We start from the raw sequence: 17,119 nt of genomic DNA on the forward strand, positions 1-17,119 counted from the left end.
CCCCGAAAATTTTAAACCTCTGATATCTTTAGCTGATATTATAGGAAAGTGAAACTTTGAGAAAATACAAGTATTGTAGTTGTAGTCACTCTCGAAGTCGTCACAGCGGATAAGAAGTCGCAGTTCGTAGGGAAAAAAACTTGTCGGCCGACCGACAATATACATCTCACCGACTTTAAACTTTTGCATTGATGAGGATCGAGCAAGAATACCGACACAGCTGACCCGACACAGCAACATATTTACCCGTGTCTTTCTTGCTCCGTCGACGAGACGACTCCACCCAACAACCCCCTTTTCTCTTTTACTCCCACTCCTCCTCTCTCAGACTCTTACCTCCCCTCTCTCTCCTCTCTTTCATCCCCCGTTTCTTTTGTTTCCCTTTCACTCTTTTTTCTTCTTTTTTTTTCCTTTTCTTTCTTTTCTTTCTTTTCCTTTCTTTCCTTTCCCCCTCTTTTTCTTTTTCTCTTTCTTTCTTCTCTTTTCTTTCCTTTCCTTTCTTTTCCTTTCTTTCCTTTCTTTTCCTTTCTTTCTTTTCTTTTCCTTTTCTTTTTTCTTTTCTTTCCCTTCCCCTCTCTTTTTTCCCTTTCTTTTTTTCCCTCTTTTTTTTTTCCCTCTCTTTTTTTTCCCTCTCTTTTTTTCCCTCCCCCCTTTTCTCTTTTTCCCGACGGCAGCGCAATTTTACCGACAATATCCTGACAGGTGGGGGGGGGTGTAGCACCCCCACACCCCCCCCCCCCCCTTGGCGACGCCCCTGTTTAGATTGTTTCATTTATGAGACATTATCTCGGATCAAATTATAGACTGACCGATGTTTTATATCAAGCATTTTACTAGTATAAAATTTCCATTTTTCTAAATAACCCGTGAATCCTCGTCTGTCGACACACAAAAGAAGATTACTAAATTTGGCACATGGTTTAATGGTGTTGGCACTCGGTTTAATGGTGTTGGTTTGTTTGAGACCAGAATGCCTTTGCATGGTTTCATTAATGAGATACATATCTAATCAAATCAGACTTAGTGATGTTATCGAGCATCTTACCAGTATCAAATTTCCAATTCCCTAAATAAACCCGGAAACCTCGGTCTTTCGATACACAAAAGAAGATTACAAAATTTGGCGCATGGTTTAATGGTGTTGGCCCTCGGTTTAATGGTGATGGTTTGCTTGAGACTATAATAGCCTTTAGATGGTTTTATTAATGAGATATATATAAATTATGATCAAATCAAATACTGAGTGATGTAATCGGACATTATAGTATCAAATTTCCAATTCCCTAATTAAACCCGGGAAACCTCGGTCTTTCGATGCACAAAAGAAGATTACTAAATTTGGCGCATGGTTTAATGGTGTTGGCACTCGGTTTAATGGTGATGGTTTGTTTGAGACTATTTAGATGGTTTCATTTATGAGACATTATCTCGGATCAAATTATAGACTGACCGATGTTTAATATCAAGCATTTACTAGTATTAAATTTCCATTTTCCTAATAAACCCGTGAAACCTCGGTCTTTCGATGCACAAAAGAAGATTACCAAATTTGGCGCATGGTTTAATGGTGTTGGCCCTCGGTTTAATGGTGATGGTTTGTTTGAAACTAGCATGCCTTTGCGTGGTTTCATTAATGAGATATATCTCGGATCAAATCATATACAAAGTGATGTACTCGAACATTATAGTATTACAATTTTCATTTTGCTAAATATAAACCAGTGAAACCTCGGTACTTCGATATCCAAAAGAAGATCACTAAATTTGGGGGCATGCATGGTTTAATGCTGCTGGCACTCGGTTTAATGGTGAAGATATGTTTGAGACTTATAGCCTTGAGATGGTTTCATTAATGAGATACATATCGAATCAAATCATATCGAGCAACTTACCATATTAAAATACATGAAACGCCTATTATTTTACTAAATATTGTGGCTGTCAACTATTTAAGCAACATGCAAGTATAGGTGGGTTTAGGTAGGCCTATAGGTAGGAACTGCATTGAACTGCTGGGTGCACATGTTTTCTTTTCTTCAGTTTTCTTTTTTCTACAAATCATCTTTTTGAAAGTTCCTTAGTATGAAGCCACGAAAGAGTAAACTATTATGAAAAAAATACCTATTTGTTATTACAAAACTAGCCAGATTAGGGAGTGTAGTTGCTTTCAATTCTCTGTTCGTACTTGGCTTCACGGAGTAATTCGTCCTTTATAGCGATTCTCTTCATTCCGGAGCAACGTATAATATTCTAATACTTACAAACGTACTCGTGTACTAGTACATGTGTATATGACACACTACGCACGCCGCACGTCTGTGACGTAGGGACTAATGAATATTCATGACTCCACTAAAGCTCGTGCCAATATATGCTACCGTGCAAGCTAAAACATGTAGACTCCATAGAATACTCTGCTAATTTAGATGTTATGTTAGTTGGCAATTTAACAAGATCCCCAGAGTATTATTAGAGTGAATAAGAAAATACTAATCAAGTTTTTTTTTAATTCATATCAGAGTGAACTAACAAAATAAATGCCTGATAATATGCCCCACCTTCATTTTTTATCTTCAAATATAGAAGATTGAACCTCTCCTAACTCCTCGATTAAAGGCTACACTACAATAAATGGGCGTGAGCAAACTCTAAAATAAAAACAATACATGTACCTAACTTGATATTATTATATATATGGGCCATTACAGAGGCGGCACAGTACCCCAACTTTTTCAAGTACCCCAAAGTACCCCTTTAACTTTGTAAGAAGTGCCCCTTTTACTTTGACAAGTGCCCCTATTAATGTTTAAAAATGCCCCTTCCCCTTTCCACCTCTGATAAGTGCCCCTTTTATTTTTTATATCCTTAAACAAGTTCACATTTTCCTTTGCAATAAGTGTCCATTTTCCATTGATATAAATACCTTTTTAAAATCTCTAGTAAGTTCCCCTTTTCAGGTACAAGAAGTGCCCCTTCCCCACCTTATAAGTGCTCTTGTCATCTTATATAAATGCCCCTTTTATTTTGACACATCCCCCATTCTCCCTTCCAATAAATGCTCCTTTTCCTTCGTATAAGTGCCCCTTCCCCTTCTCATACTTACCCCTTTTCATCTTTGATTAGTGCCCCGTTTCTTTTTAATAAGAGCCACTACCCCATTCTCATAAAAAGCTCCCTATTTCACCTCCGATAAATGCCCCTATTAAAATCTGATCGGTGCCCTTTTTTCCTTTCTTATAAGGAACCTATCCCTTTTTCATAAATGCCCCTTTTCACTTCCTATAAGTGTCCCTATCAAAATCTGATGAGTGCCTCTTTTCCGTCGACAAATGCCCATTTCCCATTCTTATAAAATCCCTTTTCGTCGTTTCAACTCTGATAAAAAGCCTTTGTACTTTCACACGTGGTCCTTTTCTTTTCTAATAAGTGTCTTAACCCTTTCGATAAGTGTCCCCTTTTCCTCTCATCATTAAATGTGCCCCTAATTTCATGCGACTAGAGTCCCCCCCCCCCCCACCCCCCAACCCCCAAGATCGCTCGCTACGCTTGCTCGTAGTTATAGCCTAGATGTTATGTAACTTATCAAAGGTCTTTTTTAGTCTTCCGTTATGAGAATGTGCTTATAACCCCATTAGGATTTGGTTTTCCCTCTTTATAAGATGTAATTTTTCGCACTGCGATCTCACAAATCCTCACAAAATTTTCCTCGCTCGCAAATGAATTTTCAGACTATCATACCCAAATGCAAAGTATGATGCTTAAGCAATATCTTATATGATTTAAAAAGAGAAACAAATATTGATATCATCCCTGATAATGTAATCACAATAATAGGGTTATATAATATACCAATAATATTTTTGCGTTGAGGATTTCCCTTTGAAGGTTCCTTTTTTTCTCCAGAAAGTGCTCTTATTTGTTGTTACATTGCAGTTATAAAGTAGGGGGTCATGAAACCGTGATTTCTATGTTTTAAGCCCCACTGTCCTACTTGTAGCTACTTGCTCCCTCTATATAGAAAACTTCCCCAATCGGTGCCTGTTGGTCCCCCATGATCCTCTTTTTCTTATGTTAGTTGAGAGCTGAGTTAATGAGATAGCCACCTGTCAGTGACCTTGCTGTCTGGTCTAATCCCTTCTGGCCCAGTAGTATTGACGGTCTTTAAACACTTTAATCATGGACTTTTTGTTTCATTTGGCGATTAGTTCAAGTTTGAGACAGGCTTGTGCATGCATTTCTATTTCATAAGGTCTGACTGAACGATGCAGTGGATTACAATGGGGGCACATGTCTCTCCAATTAAATTATTTAAACAAATAAAAAGAAGATAGGGAGAGAGAGAGAGAGAGAGAGAGAGAGAGAGAGAGAAATACAGAGAAAGAGAGAGAGAGAGAGGGAGAGAGAGGGGGTGTGAGGAGAAAGCGCGGGGGGGGGGGGGGTAGAGTATATAGACTTATCCTCCCACAATGACCAGTGCCAATGTGGGACCTTTATTTCTGCCTCGGAATAAGTTTACTAGATAGACGGGCGCAATATTATCGTCGTCATCATCATCATCATTATCATCATCATAATCAAATCATCATCATCACCATCATTATCATAATAGTCGTCATCATCATCGCCATCATCTTTTTCATCATTGTCATCACCATAATCATTATCATTCGATCACCATCGATCTTCATCATCACCATCATCATAATTGTCGTCATCGTCACCATCATCATTATCATTATCATCATCATCATCATCTTCACCATCATCATTATCATCATCATAAGCATCATTCGATCATCATCTTGGTCATCACTATCATCGTCATCATCATCGTTATCATCATCATTATCATCATCCTCATCATCATCATCATCATCATCATCATCATTATCACCATAATCGTCATTATCATCACCATCATCATTATCATCATCATTAGCATCATTCGATCATCAACTTCATCATCATCATCACCACCATCATCACTATCATCGTCATCAGATTCAGAATCATCATCATCGTCATGAGGTTTATTTCCATAAACACTGTTTATATTCATCTCGGGTAAGATATCTTGCAGTAACATGTAATACACTGAATAACTTCATTAAATACTCCTTTTCTCGTATAAATTTGTTTATTGACAACTGAAACAAGCGAATAAGAATATACATTTATTGTTTACTCTAGATCGTTCACTTTATTATGTTTTAATACTTGTCCATTTCCATTATGATGACAATGTAACCAATAAATGAGTTTTGCTTAAAATACTATTTTTTTCTTCTCAAAACTATCTGAAAATTACTCAAATGAGGGTTCTTAAATTTGGCCCTCCCTCCGCCGCTGTGTGTTTTCTGCTAATGAACATTAATTCCATTGAATTCTGAATAATATTATCAATGAAAGACATATATCCTGTATATACATGTATATCTTTTCAAAGAAACTAGGCAAAGGTATTGATATAAATGACCAAATGAAACTAGGCAAAGATATTGATATAAATGACCAAATGAAACTAGGTCCTTTCATTTCATACAATGAACATATATTATATGCATGTTATATGAAAGTTATTCTATGCTATGCGCAGGGGCCAAGGGAAGGAAAAAAAAGGGGGGGGGGAGGGGGAAATAGAAGAAGAAAGAAGTAAAACGGCGCGATTTTTAGAAAATCCTGGATCCGCCACTGGGTCAACCCCCCCCCCCCCCCCCCCCCCCCCCCTCTCCCTTGTCAAAAAGCTAGATCCGCCCCTGTATACGGTAGATGGGAGCTGGTCTCCCAGTCTCTTGTACTGGTGGTTGAAATACAGTCGTCTGTAACATTGGTTTATCCGTACTGGTTGGTAGACCAGCCGTTGGTCCTGTTCCTGTTCCTGTTCCTGTTCCTGTTGCTGTTCCTGTTCCTGGTCCTGTCTCTGGTCCAGCCTTACAAGCCGATTTACGTTTCCTACCCATCTTGTAGCGGTTCTGGAATGGATTCTGACTGAAGCAGACGGCGGCTTCTCTATCACATCGACACAATGACTCAGCGCAGTCGACCTTACCAAAAGCAAACGTCGCCTCCAAAGGACTGTAATCGGCTTGAGGTTCTGTAAAGGAATTTTGAAATTTAAATTCACCTTTATTTCTTTATCATTGACAATAATAATGGTAATTTATTCAGAAATTAAAAATAACAATCAAATAGGACAGTACAATAGGCCTACATCGGTGGAACCAGGGGGCGGTGGGGCGCAAGCCCCTTTCACTAGTATAAGATTATTCAAAATGGAGGCATGGTTTTAGGCGTGGTTTTTTTTTTTTTTTTTAAATTAAAATGACAATAAATATTGTATAATTCAATAAGTGTTATTTTTAAAAGATGTATATTTATTTTGATATTTCACATGTACGTATGCAATTGTTAAGGATTGTATTATTATATTTATGTTTTTACTGTTATGTTTTCGGCAGGGCTGGAAGAATTGTTGTATATATTTTACTTATTAGCCTATGTTATGTTTCACTCATTCATTGAGTTATTAATGTAATATTGTATTGAAATTATGAAAATAAAAACCTCGCCTGAGGATAAGAGACAAATTCAGCAGGGCTTTCTTAAAAAGCAAGTCCATTGGCTTCAAAGTTCAAGTGGAATTGAATGAAACTACCCTGTTGAAATAAATCATGAATAAATAAATAAATAAATAAAAGGCAAATGAACTCATAAGCCGAATCTTAATAGTACTTACTGCATGTTATGTTTGCTGCCTTTTTCTTTCCACATCCTTTCATCTCGACTGCGTAAGTGGTAATGAAAGCATGTTTGGTACATACTCCAGTTGTTTCCAGTTCTTTTAGACATCTATCATGATCCATACAGCATCTGCAGGTATACACAAAATAGCGTCAACGTTTACCTTGAGGATGATATTATTCTACAGTTTTTAAAACAAATCAGCCCTTTCACAATATAATCATTTTTGATAACATCGCAGCGTATTTCATACTGCTATAATTTACTTAGAGCCTACTTGAGGCGATTTAATGATCTCGCCTCTAACTGTATATAGTGGCTACGATACAGACTCATATCATTCAGGGAATTCTTTGCTAACGGTACCCATGCCTGGATGGAGAGTGGCAATGGTAGATTAATGTCTTGGTAAAGGACACTGGTGGCGCAACGGGGCTTCGACCCATGACCTTTGTATCTCCTGTCAAGTGTTTAGTACCACTCGACTATGTCACATTCTACGGCATCTACGGCATCATATATACGTCCTCTAACATTTATGAGTCGTGATTTTTTTTTTTTTGGAAAACCATATTTCTTATGAATGCAATTTCTGAAATTGCATCAAACAAATTTGCTTATAAGGACTAAAAAAAATATTGTTTTTCTAGTAATGCAGGTTATTGTACGAAATGGAATTTGACAAAGCATATTAATATCTTTTGCGCACATAAACATTTATTCAAATCATTGTTTCCAAAACATAAAAGTCATTCATCACAAACAATAAACTTCTTGAAAACTATGACAGTTGTCAAATATTATATTTTGAATGAGAAGCTTTCCTTTCTTTATCTTCTTATTATGGAAAACATTATTAAAACCTCTTTCAAACATAGTAGACTAGATTAAAGTTAAAGTTAAAGTTTCTTATTGCTCATTATCTTTAAATCCATCAACAAAATAAATTCTCCTCGTTTACCCATCGTTACAAAACTCGATAATTTTCTGTACTGTTTACTTTTTTTGCTTCCATTTATTGAAACGTTGATTATAACCTTCCATGACCTGGTATGAATACACGTATGAATAAAGAGTGGCCTTCTTGGGATACTGAATAAACACTGTCTTCTATACAAACATTTCAAGGCTCTGACTCGCAGGCCCAGGTTTAAAACCAGCTGGCTGATCTTACTTTCACATTCTTACTGTCCGAACCTTGAGAGTCTTCTCATTCTTTTGTATCCCAAGTTGGCCACTCAGTATTCAAATTTGCATTTCTTTTCTTATTTAAAATCTTTATATATCAATTTGAAATCCAACTACCACATAAGTCTGTGAATATTGATGTACATCCCCTCTTTCTTTTCTCTTCTTTTTTCTGTCTTTTCCCCCTTTTTACCAATATTTTGTTCCTCCATATTTGTATTATAATAATACAAATATGGAGGAACAAAATATTGGAATATTATGTATCCTTTGAGGGTAGTCATACTATCATGCTTTGCTTATTTTGTCAACCCTCCTGTTTGATGTTCTCGATTAGTTACACCCAGCCTTACCTTATTCTACATATATTCTTTTGTCATGTGTAAATTTGCAATATTTGTTTGTTATATATTTGTAAAAATGCAAAAGAAAAAGAAAATCAAACAGAAATAAATAAATCAAATCGAATCAAATCAATTATTCTATTATTTGTATATAGTTATACTTAATAGAAATAAGATAATTGTGTATGATTGTCCGATTGTTGCTGGCGAAGATAAAGACATTTAATACTTGGCAGGCTTGTACTAGGGAAATTAGAGTCAGGGGCCTGTTTCATAAAACTGGTTACCAATAACAAATTACAATAACCTTTATTATCTTCTGAAATCATTGCATTCGATTGACTGAGAGCAAAATTGTCACAGAATTTTAGCATTCGTTATTTATATGAAGTCAGGGGGTGTTTCACAAAACTTGTCATCAGTGACAAATGACAGTTTTTGTTATAAGCTAGTGGAAGTCTTGCTTCTAATTGGTTATCAGCAGATTTTTCACTGATTTTTGTCGTTTTTCATTTTAAAAAGGCTTTGTGAAACGCCCCTCCGTTCTCAGATAACCAATCAGAAGCAAGGATTTCACTAGCTTATAACGAAAACTGTCATTTGTCACTGATGACAAGTTTTGTGAAACAGGACCCGGATCTGTGCGTTTTATAACTTACTGATCAGTAGCATCAACTGGTTTAGCGCTACCACCGTTGAGGAACCCACAATGACATCCATATCCTTGGTATTGAATTGGATTTTTCTTGGTTGTGCATTGTATCATAGCGGCAAACTGTAGAAACATCTCATTTGGTGCCATAGAGCCGCCCTCTAGCGAGTTGCCTGTTACCATGGTGAATAAGGAGACAGATAAGAAAGTATGAGCAACTATATATTTCTGTGGGTTTGCGCGTTCATGAATGATATCCGAGCTTAGATAGATATATAGATAGATAGATATGTTTCTTTTAAAAAAAGAAAATGAATAAACGAATGTATTAATTAATCGATAAATAAATGAATAAATGAATAAATGAATAAATGAATAAATGAATAAATGAATAAATGAATAAATAAATATATAGATAAGTAAATATATATACATTTATACACAACTAAAATAAGTAAAATAAATACCCCCTTGGGATGACATAAGTATGTCCAGGAAATCCAAAACTCGTGAGTCTTTCTTTAACTTACCCTTCGTTTGGCCAGCATTTCTAAAGACTGCTATTGGTACCACTATGGCAACCACTGTAGAAAGAAAGAAAACAAAAGTTTTAATTGATTGAGATTTCTGACTTAAGAAGTTAAGAATGATAATTAAATGAGTGTAATATTTTGGCACAAGGGGCTCCACAAGCTATAGCAAAAACTGGGATTTGGAAATCACCCTGAGAGAGAGAGAGAGAGAGAGAGAGAGAGAGAGAGAGAGAGAGGGGAAAGAAAGGAAGGAGGGATGGAGGGTGAGGACAGACAGAGTGAGGGGAGGGGGAGAAAGATAGATAGGGAGAGAGAGAGAGAGAGAGAGAGAGAGAGAGAGAGAGAGAGGGAGAGAGACAGAGAGACAGGGAGAGGGAGAGGGGGATAGAGGAGGAGAGAGAGAGGGAGAAGAAGACAGATAGATAGAGATAGAGAGAGAGAGAGAGAGAGAGAGAGAGAGAGAGAGAGAGAGAGAGAGAGAGAGGGTGTGCATGGTGGGGGGGGGGGGCGCTTGCCCCATCATACGGTTGACTCACTGTGACTGTCATACAGTTTCCAGTGTATAGTAGGCTGCCAAGAGGAAATGTGATAACTTCCTGGGATTACGTAATATTTCATTAATAGGATTATAACGCGAGAATGTGTCTCATAATTATGTGCTAAGATTCATATTCACCCTTATTTGTCTCTCGGTCTCTCAACCTCGTCCCTTGATGTCTCATCGCTTCGATCTCCACCCCACCCCCCCCCCCCTCTCTCTCTCTCTCTCTCTCTCTCTCTCTCTCTCTCTGTCTGTCTGTTTGTCTGTCTCTCACTCTCCCCCTCCCCCCCCCCTCTCTCTCTCTCTACCTCACAACACACTCTGTGAACTGTCTGATAATAAATAGTAACATCTCTTTACTATACAATTGGGCGATGGCCTTGACGTCTGCCCTTATGGGGGGGGGGGGTGGGGTGTATCTAGATTTCCTTTTATTAATTAACGAGTTTCTTTCATAATCAAATATTTTGTAAATTGAAAGTTTGAAAATCACAGTTATACCAATCTTGATATTTGCTTGTGAACATTTCTGAAGTTACATAATGCTCATGTATAACCAACAACAAAAAAGAAGAAAGAGATTGGTGAGAGTTTGAATAAAATCGATTTATTTGGATAAACAAAATGAAATATCGCACTGATGAAGTACTTAAAAGCGTCACTGTGATGTAATCTCAAACGACTCTAATTCAATTTGCTCCAACATACAAAGTGCGTGAAATAGTAATAAGTTTTTAAAACTTTCACTGCTGAGCAGAATATTTATAATAACATGTCGTTTTTAACAGGCGCGTCGGAAGCAGTTAGAGGGGGGGGGAACATTTCAGGGGGCTCACCTTCCAGGGGCAGTGACGTAATGAGCAAAAACGTTTAGAAGGGGGGGCAGAAGAAAAATCTGCATCACCACCACTCTTATACGTTAAATGCAGGCCCCGCGGAACATTTTTCAAAGTGAAGTAATAACGATCAGGTAGAGCGTAAATTGGCGTGGGGTCCAGAGCATGAGCCTCGGCAGGGGGTCAAGGGGCTGAGCCCCCGGAAGCCCAGGGTTTCTAGGTATTAAATTACGGTCAGATGAGCATATTTAGATACCTTATTTGTGACACTGGCAGGTCACTAATTGGCAGAGAATCGAGGGAGCAGAGCCCCCCCCCCCCCCCGGAAGCTCAAGGATTTCAGGTATTTAATTACGGTTAGATCAGCATCCAGGGGCCTTCTTTAAGGCTATTGATGTGATCCAGGGGACAGAGCCCCCCGGAAGCTCAAAGGTTTCAATATTTAACTACTGTCAGATGAGCATCCAGGGGCCGCCTTAGGGCCCTTGGTGAGGTCCAGAGGACAGAGCCCCCGGAAGCTCGGGTGTTTGAGGCATTTAATTACGGTCAGATGAGCATATTTTGATACCTCATTTGTGACATTGGCAGGTCACTTATTTTTTCTCTCTCTCTTTCTTTCTTTTTCTCTGTACCATACTTTTTTTCAAAAATTAAGGGGGGCTCGAGCCCCCGAGCCCAGCATTTTTGCAGACCATGACATAAAGGCTTCTAAATAAGCATATTTTTTCGTCCGACTGTACATTTGGGATTGTCTAATTTTCCAACAAACGCATAAAAAGGTATGACTTACACAAAAATTGAGAAAAAATACCGGAAAATCATGTCATTTCAGCAACATTTGTAAATCACTGATATCGAATAAGAAATAACCCCCCCCCCCCCCCCATCAGTAGACCAGCGTCCAGGAGCTCATGTATTCTTACCCCTATAACAAAACAGACATGCTTTCCCATTCTCTCACAATAATGTCCACGATATGCGCGTATCGCTATTATAAAAACGTCCATTGAGCATGCGCAATGTTTAGGAAATTTAATTCCTGCTAACTTTCCTTCTCTTTCAATGGAATTTTATATGTCATTTTATTCAGGTTTTTATTATTGTCATGTCCTTTTGGGTTAAAAATACAAACCATCTTTACTCTTTTATTGCTTTTTTTGGGGGGGGGGCCAAAATGCGTTTTGCCCCCCCCCCCCCCCCCACTTCCGGCGCCTATGGTTTTTAATACAGCCCCGAGGTAATTCCTCGTAGAGAAATTGAATTGATTTTTTTGTCGAAAACAAAATTCCCTATAAATAACACGCCACATTTGAATGACCAATTTCCCAATTTGATATTTTCCGTAATACGTCTAATCATTTTTCAAACTTTCAGAACTTTCTTTCGTATCTATCCAACTTTTTGTATATGTTTATCAATTTAAGTCTCTGCTATTTATGCGTTAAGATCCCTCAACTTGTTGCAAAGGTTGAATCGTCCTTTTTAATTGTGTTATTAGCCTGCACACTCTTAAAACGGGCCTATTTGAAAAATACAGTTTATTTTACCCGTTCCTTCTATTTTCTCATCTACTTATCTCCCCTTTATGGTGCATGTACATCATATTCATATATCCAACGTATCGAATGGTTCGTTATTTTTGCTCTTGTCAGCTTTATAAATGGCCTCGTCATGGTTTCATAAGACAACCCCGCATGGGATGACCAATCTACCTCGACTATCTGACTAATCAGACACATGCTATCTCATCTGTCTGTTAGATCTATCCACGTATCCAATTTCTTTTTAACCATTTTCAACACAACGAGTGTTTCAAAATCAAATTTTATGAATTATTATCTTTATGATCGGCTTTGAAAGAGTAATTCAAAACGGTCTCTTATGTGCATGTATAATTGATATCCTCGGTACAACTTCAACTTAGATCATTCAACACAAATTTAAACTCGCCATTATCGCTCATCTAAACAAGTCAGTGTATAGTTTGAATATTTTAAAATCCATTGTTCTTATGCAACATGGCGTCAGACTACATCTCTGTAAAAAAAAAAAAAAAAAAAAAAAAAAAAACACAACATACCTAACCTCGGTCTAAATAAAGACTATGCGCTTGTTTTAACAAACTTATTTTGATCATCAAATCAAAATTAAGTGAACTCTCAATTTACATTTATTCTAAATCACGGTATTAAATATCTATGATATCTAACTATTCAACATTCATTTGGTTTGCAATATAGTCGTTCTTTTTGTAAAGTTGGAGCATAACGTGACCCCATAGCACCCCCTCTTAGTGTAAGATGGCGAGCCAACTTAATTTAATTCATTGTGATGAGTTATAGATAGCATGGCATGTCCTTGGTAATAGCCTATCCCTGAGACTCTCTTTGAATATTCACAGCAGATATACAACCTGGTGATTAATCAAACGAAGTTCATTGTATTTTAAGACAGCTTGTAAAATTAAACTCATGTAAAGTAACATCTGTTTCATAACAATACACGGAAGTTAATCATTACCCCTATCCAGGCCCCTGTGGCCTCTATTCGTTTGGCATCCTAACAACATTTACCTTGAAGGATCCAAGAAACTAAAAATATACTTTATCTGAATGTTTAATGTAACTTTGGTAATGAATATCCACTACAAGCAGAGAAAAAGGAAACTTTCATACTCCTCTGAAGAAGTTTGGCATTAAGATTACAAATATAACAGATCCCCCTAAAAGAAGCGTGCTTCTGTTTTCAATTGTCCTTGAATGCAGAGTGAATAGAGGAGATGGTTCTTTCATTTCGTTAAAAAAATGATTATATCAACATTCTTAGAACAATAAGTCCAATCCGCGGTATATCTTTAGAATAATCAAAAAGTATTTTGTAAAGATGCTGTAACTGAATAAACATTTTAAGCATTGACAATAATTATGCAAACTTGGGCATCAACAAATCCTCATCGAATTCCTTCTTAGGACTAATAGCAAACTTAAATGTACTCTGTAAACTTGATCACGAACATACTTGTCAGTATTTCGTTACTTGTATAATTCATTTGTTCTATTATATATTGTATTACTGTATGGTTTATATATGTCATTTAATTTGTGGGTATTTGAGTGGAAAATAAATAAAATCAAATAAAAAAAATAAAAAAAAAAAAAAAATCGCAATTACATCAACCAAAATTATTTGAATTTCCCCGTTATCTGATTATGAGATTCCATAACAGATTTTGTGTCAGTTGATTAAATCTAGTTAAAAGATGACTGAAATGATATACTGCTGTGAATCAAGAACATCAATTAGGAGAAGTTCAGTAACTCTATTTATGGCATTGGGTTGGTCATCAGCACTCAGCATGAGAGTTAGACGGAAATATCCTTGTCGTAAAATTAATCACTCAACCTGGTTTTTAAAATATTTTGTATACCTCTTTAACAGCAAAACTGTGTAACCACAAATGTGAAATAAATATGAACAGAATATTTTGGGAAATTGAAATGAGTTACTTTATTTCTTTAACATCATATTTGTGGTTTTAGGGAATGATTATTATTGCTCCATTTCAAATTGAGTAAAGAATTGAAATCTGCATTTAACTTTTAAAATGTTTATACCGCAAAGTTCGAATCATGCTAAACATTATATAAACTGAACACCATATACATACTACTGGCCGAGTTGGATTGTCACAAATCGTTTAAAACAAATTAAATCGGAAAGTTGAAATCTTATTACAACTGAACACTGAAAGGGGGAGTAGATAAATAATAAGTAGAGATCGTTGATAATGGAATAATAATCTCTATAATGACTGCTTACCGCACTTACTAGGTTTACCTTAGAGCAATGAATTTAATCCAAAGATTATTTCTCAACACTATTCTTTAAAATCCGTACATGTATTTATACACAACAATTTGTATTATACTATCATGATCATGATCACATGCACAATTACTACCATTAAAAGTCGCAAAACGAGGCATCACAATATTCTCATATCAATATTACTCTTATTCCAATATGAAAAAAAGAAAAGAAACAAAAACACCTAACGAATACTCACCCCACCTGCCCTGATATATGTATATACATTATTATCATACCCCACACCAAAAAAAAAAAACATGATAAAGGGCTTTACAAATTATTCACAGACGCTGAAAATACTTATGATATTAGTTCAAATTTCGATTTTCAACATTCATTTTCTTCCATTGTTGTTGTGGTCATCTTAAAATACTTAAGTATGCATATGTAATGACTCACAAACAGTTTTAAGAGCACATTAACAGTTTCAACCTAAGAAAGAAGGCATCAATCCTAAAAAGCAAAGGTCTCGCTTGTGTCGAGCATGCCTTATATAAACCAATACAAAATAGATATGAGAACGTCAACGAATACACGAAGACATGTATGAAGCTATAAACATTAAAGGCTAAATACCTGAAACAATACACTTATAACATGAAATTATATAGAGTATGAATACTTTAGACTCAATATAATATACTTACCAACAATGACAGACACGAATACAGCAAACACTGCCCATTTTTTTGTACAAGCCATGATAGTTGTTCTTACTCACAACATGAAATCAGAAAGACTGTCTTGAATCACCAACAGACCTTCATTTATAATACCCCCAAACTGACTCATTAGAAGTTCAGTTTAGAAAGTAGCTAATTGAATGAGTGTCTCCTCATAGGGGGCTCATGATGTCACCTTTGATTGGTCGGTCGTTGCTAAGCAACAAGAGGCTGTAATGCTGATACGGAAATGTAAGGGGAAAATGCTGACGTTCAGGGGTTCAATTTTTAGGGAGAGGTTTGATTTTTTCGTCCAAATTTAGATTTCTTTTACGTTTAAGGTTTAATGACGTAAGGCACTTTGACTATCCTCATAAGTTCACTCTCAAACCCAATATTTTTACATGGAGTGTAAATTAAATTTAAATACATTTTTTGTAATAGGAAGGGTGGAGAGGGGGGGGGGCTCTTTGCAATGAGAACAATATACTAGTGTTTATTCGCCACATACATGATATAAACGCGTTATTTTATGTCTCTTTTTTTGCTTAAAGCCCCTCTTAAGTGCTGGGAGCCCCAAAAAAGTTGATGGCAAAATTGCACTTAAATTATATCATAATGTGAAAGATGATGTCATTTAAGATACATTTCTGCAAGGATTTTCAAAACAATTGTGTTTGAAGTCCAATATTGATGAAAGAATACAAAATTTATGTTTTCTGCGTACAAAAGAAAACCGTAATTGTGTATTCCACTTTTATCAATATTTGTCTTCAAAAACATTTTTTTTTTTTTTTTTTTTTTTTTTGGGGGGGGATCTTTGCAGAAGTGTGTCACATTATGATACAATTTAAGTGGAATTTTGCCATAAAAATGTTTGGCGAATTTAGGGCTCCCAATACTTTAAAAGGGCTTTAATTTTCATACATGATTATAATTGAATTACACTACGATTGTTATATAATTTACAAAGCATAGAGCGAGAAAGTTTTTGTTTCCCCTTTAGGTTATTAAAGTTAGGAAATATGCAAATTTGAAGTTTAACAAAAGGTAGAGGTGTGAAAATTTTAATCATCGAAAAATAGATAGATATTTTTTTTTATCTATTTATGATATATGTTTTTGAATTATTTGTTAAAGATGAAATGTGAATTAGTGTAGATCACGTCAACGTTGAATATCTAGCTCCATCATGAGAGAAGATTTGGCCAAACCTGATATCAATTATGGATCCAATTCAGTTTTAAAGGTAAAGACCAGTATTGGAAACACCCAATTTCAAAAAATGAAATGGAAGCTCTCATTACCAATCATGTAAAAGAATATGTTTTGACTAATACATGATGATAAAAAATTTGCCGGGAAACCGCCTACTAATTCATATATTTGGTAAATTTGTTTCTCTCATGGTCTGTGAGAGATATAAGGTAGTCCCATATACATCTTTCTGTGTATAGTGCTTGTAACTTTACGAAGAATGGGCCAAATTTCTTATCATTTTGATGAATCCAGAACCTTGCAGATGCTAGATGATCAACCTTTTCTGATCGATTCCACGTTTCTTTCACAATGCAATCGCATGACCATAACTGGTCTTTACCTTTAAGTACTCACCAGCTTTCTATATAACATTGATATACAATTATGTGCGATATAATGCTAACGATTACGGAAAAAAAATGTTATTCTAAAATAGCTATCAAAGCCGTAGAAAAGTGAAGTTCAATTGGGATAATACAAAGGTGCAATTTT

The 17,119-nt window shown here is 36.1% G+C and overlaps 1 protein-coding gene and 1 long non-coding RNA gene across 2 annotated transcripts; one reads left to right on the plus strand and one right to left on the minus strand.

Annotated features, from left to right (window-relative positions):
- The first annotated feature begins 5,396 nt into the window (after window positions 1-5,396).
- On the plus strand, window positions 5,397-5,630 carry LOC115922197. Its single transcript, XR_004063353.1, has 2 exons — window positions 5,397-5,459; window positions 5,496-5,630. It is a non-coding gene; the product is annotated as an uncharacterized LOC115922197 (long non-coding RNA).
- An 86-nt stretch (window positions 5,631-5,716) lies between these two features.
- On the minus strand, window positions 5,717-15,482 carry LOC115918498 (phospholipase A2 AP-PLA2-I-like). The gene is made up of 5 exons (XM_030980589.1): window positions 15,353-15,482; window positions 9,456-9,509; window positions 8,933-9,098; window positions 6,737-6,870; window positions 5,717-6,094 (listed from the first exon to the last, which is right to left on the minus strand). Exons 1-5 carry the CDS (start codon window positions 15,405-15,407, stop codon window positions 5,745-5,747), a joined length of 759 nt encoding a protein of 252 aa, XP_030836449.1. The 5' UTR covers window positions 15,408-15,482; the 3' UTR covers window positions 5,717-5,744.
- Between the last annotated feature and the right edge of the window lie 1,637 nt (window positions 15,483-17,119).

The sequence above is a fragment of the Strongylocentrotus purpuratus genome, unplaced genomic scaffold, assembly GCF_000002235.5.
Source record: "Strongylocentrotus purpuratus isolate Spur 01 unplaced genomic scaffold, Spur_5.0 spur5_contig_820, whole genome shotgun sequence".
Classification (NCBI taxonomy): domain Eukaryota; kingdom Metazoa; phylum Echinodermata; class Echinoidea; order Camarodonta; family Strongylocentrotidae; genus Strongylocentrotus; species Strongylocentrotus purpuratus.

What these genes read in the sequence shown, in the direction of transcription:
- LOC115918498 (XM_030980589.1), bottom strand. Translation starts at nt 15,407, where the DNA reads ATGGCTTGTACAAAAAAATGGGCAGTGTTTGCTGTATTCGTGTCTGTC. An exon ending in AAATGCTGGCCAAACGAAGG is followed by an intron (nt 9,099 to 9,455) that starts GTAAGTTAAAGA and finishes CCATGGTAACAG; the next exon opens with GCAACTCGCTAGAGGGCGGC. An exon ending in CCAGTTGATGCTACTGATCA is followed by an intron (nt 6,871 to 8,932) that starts GTAAGTTATAAA and finishes GTATACCTGCAG; the next exon opens with ATGCTGTATGGATCATGATA.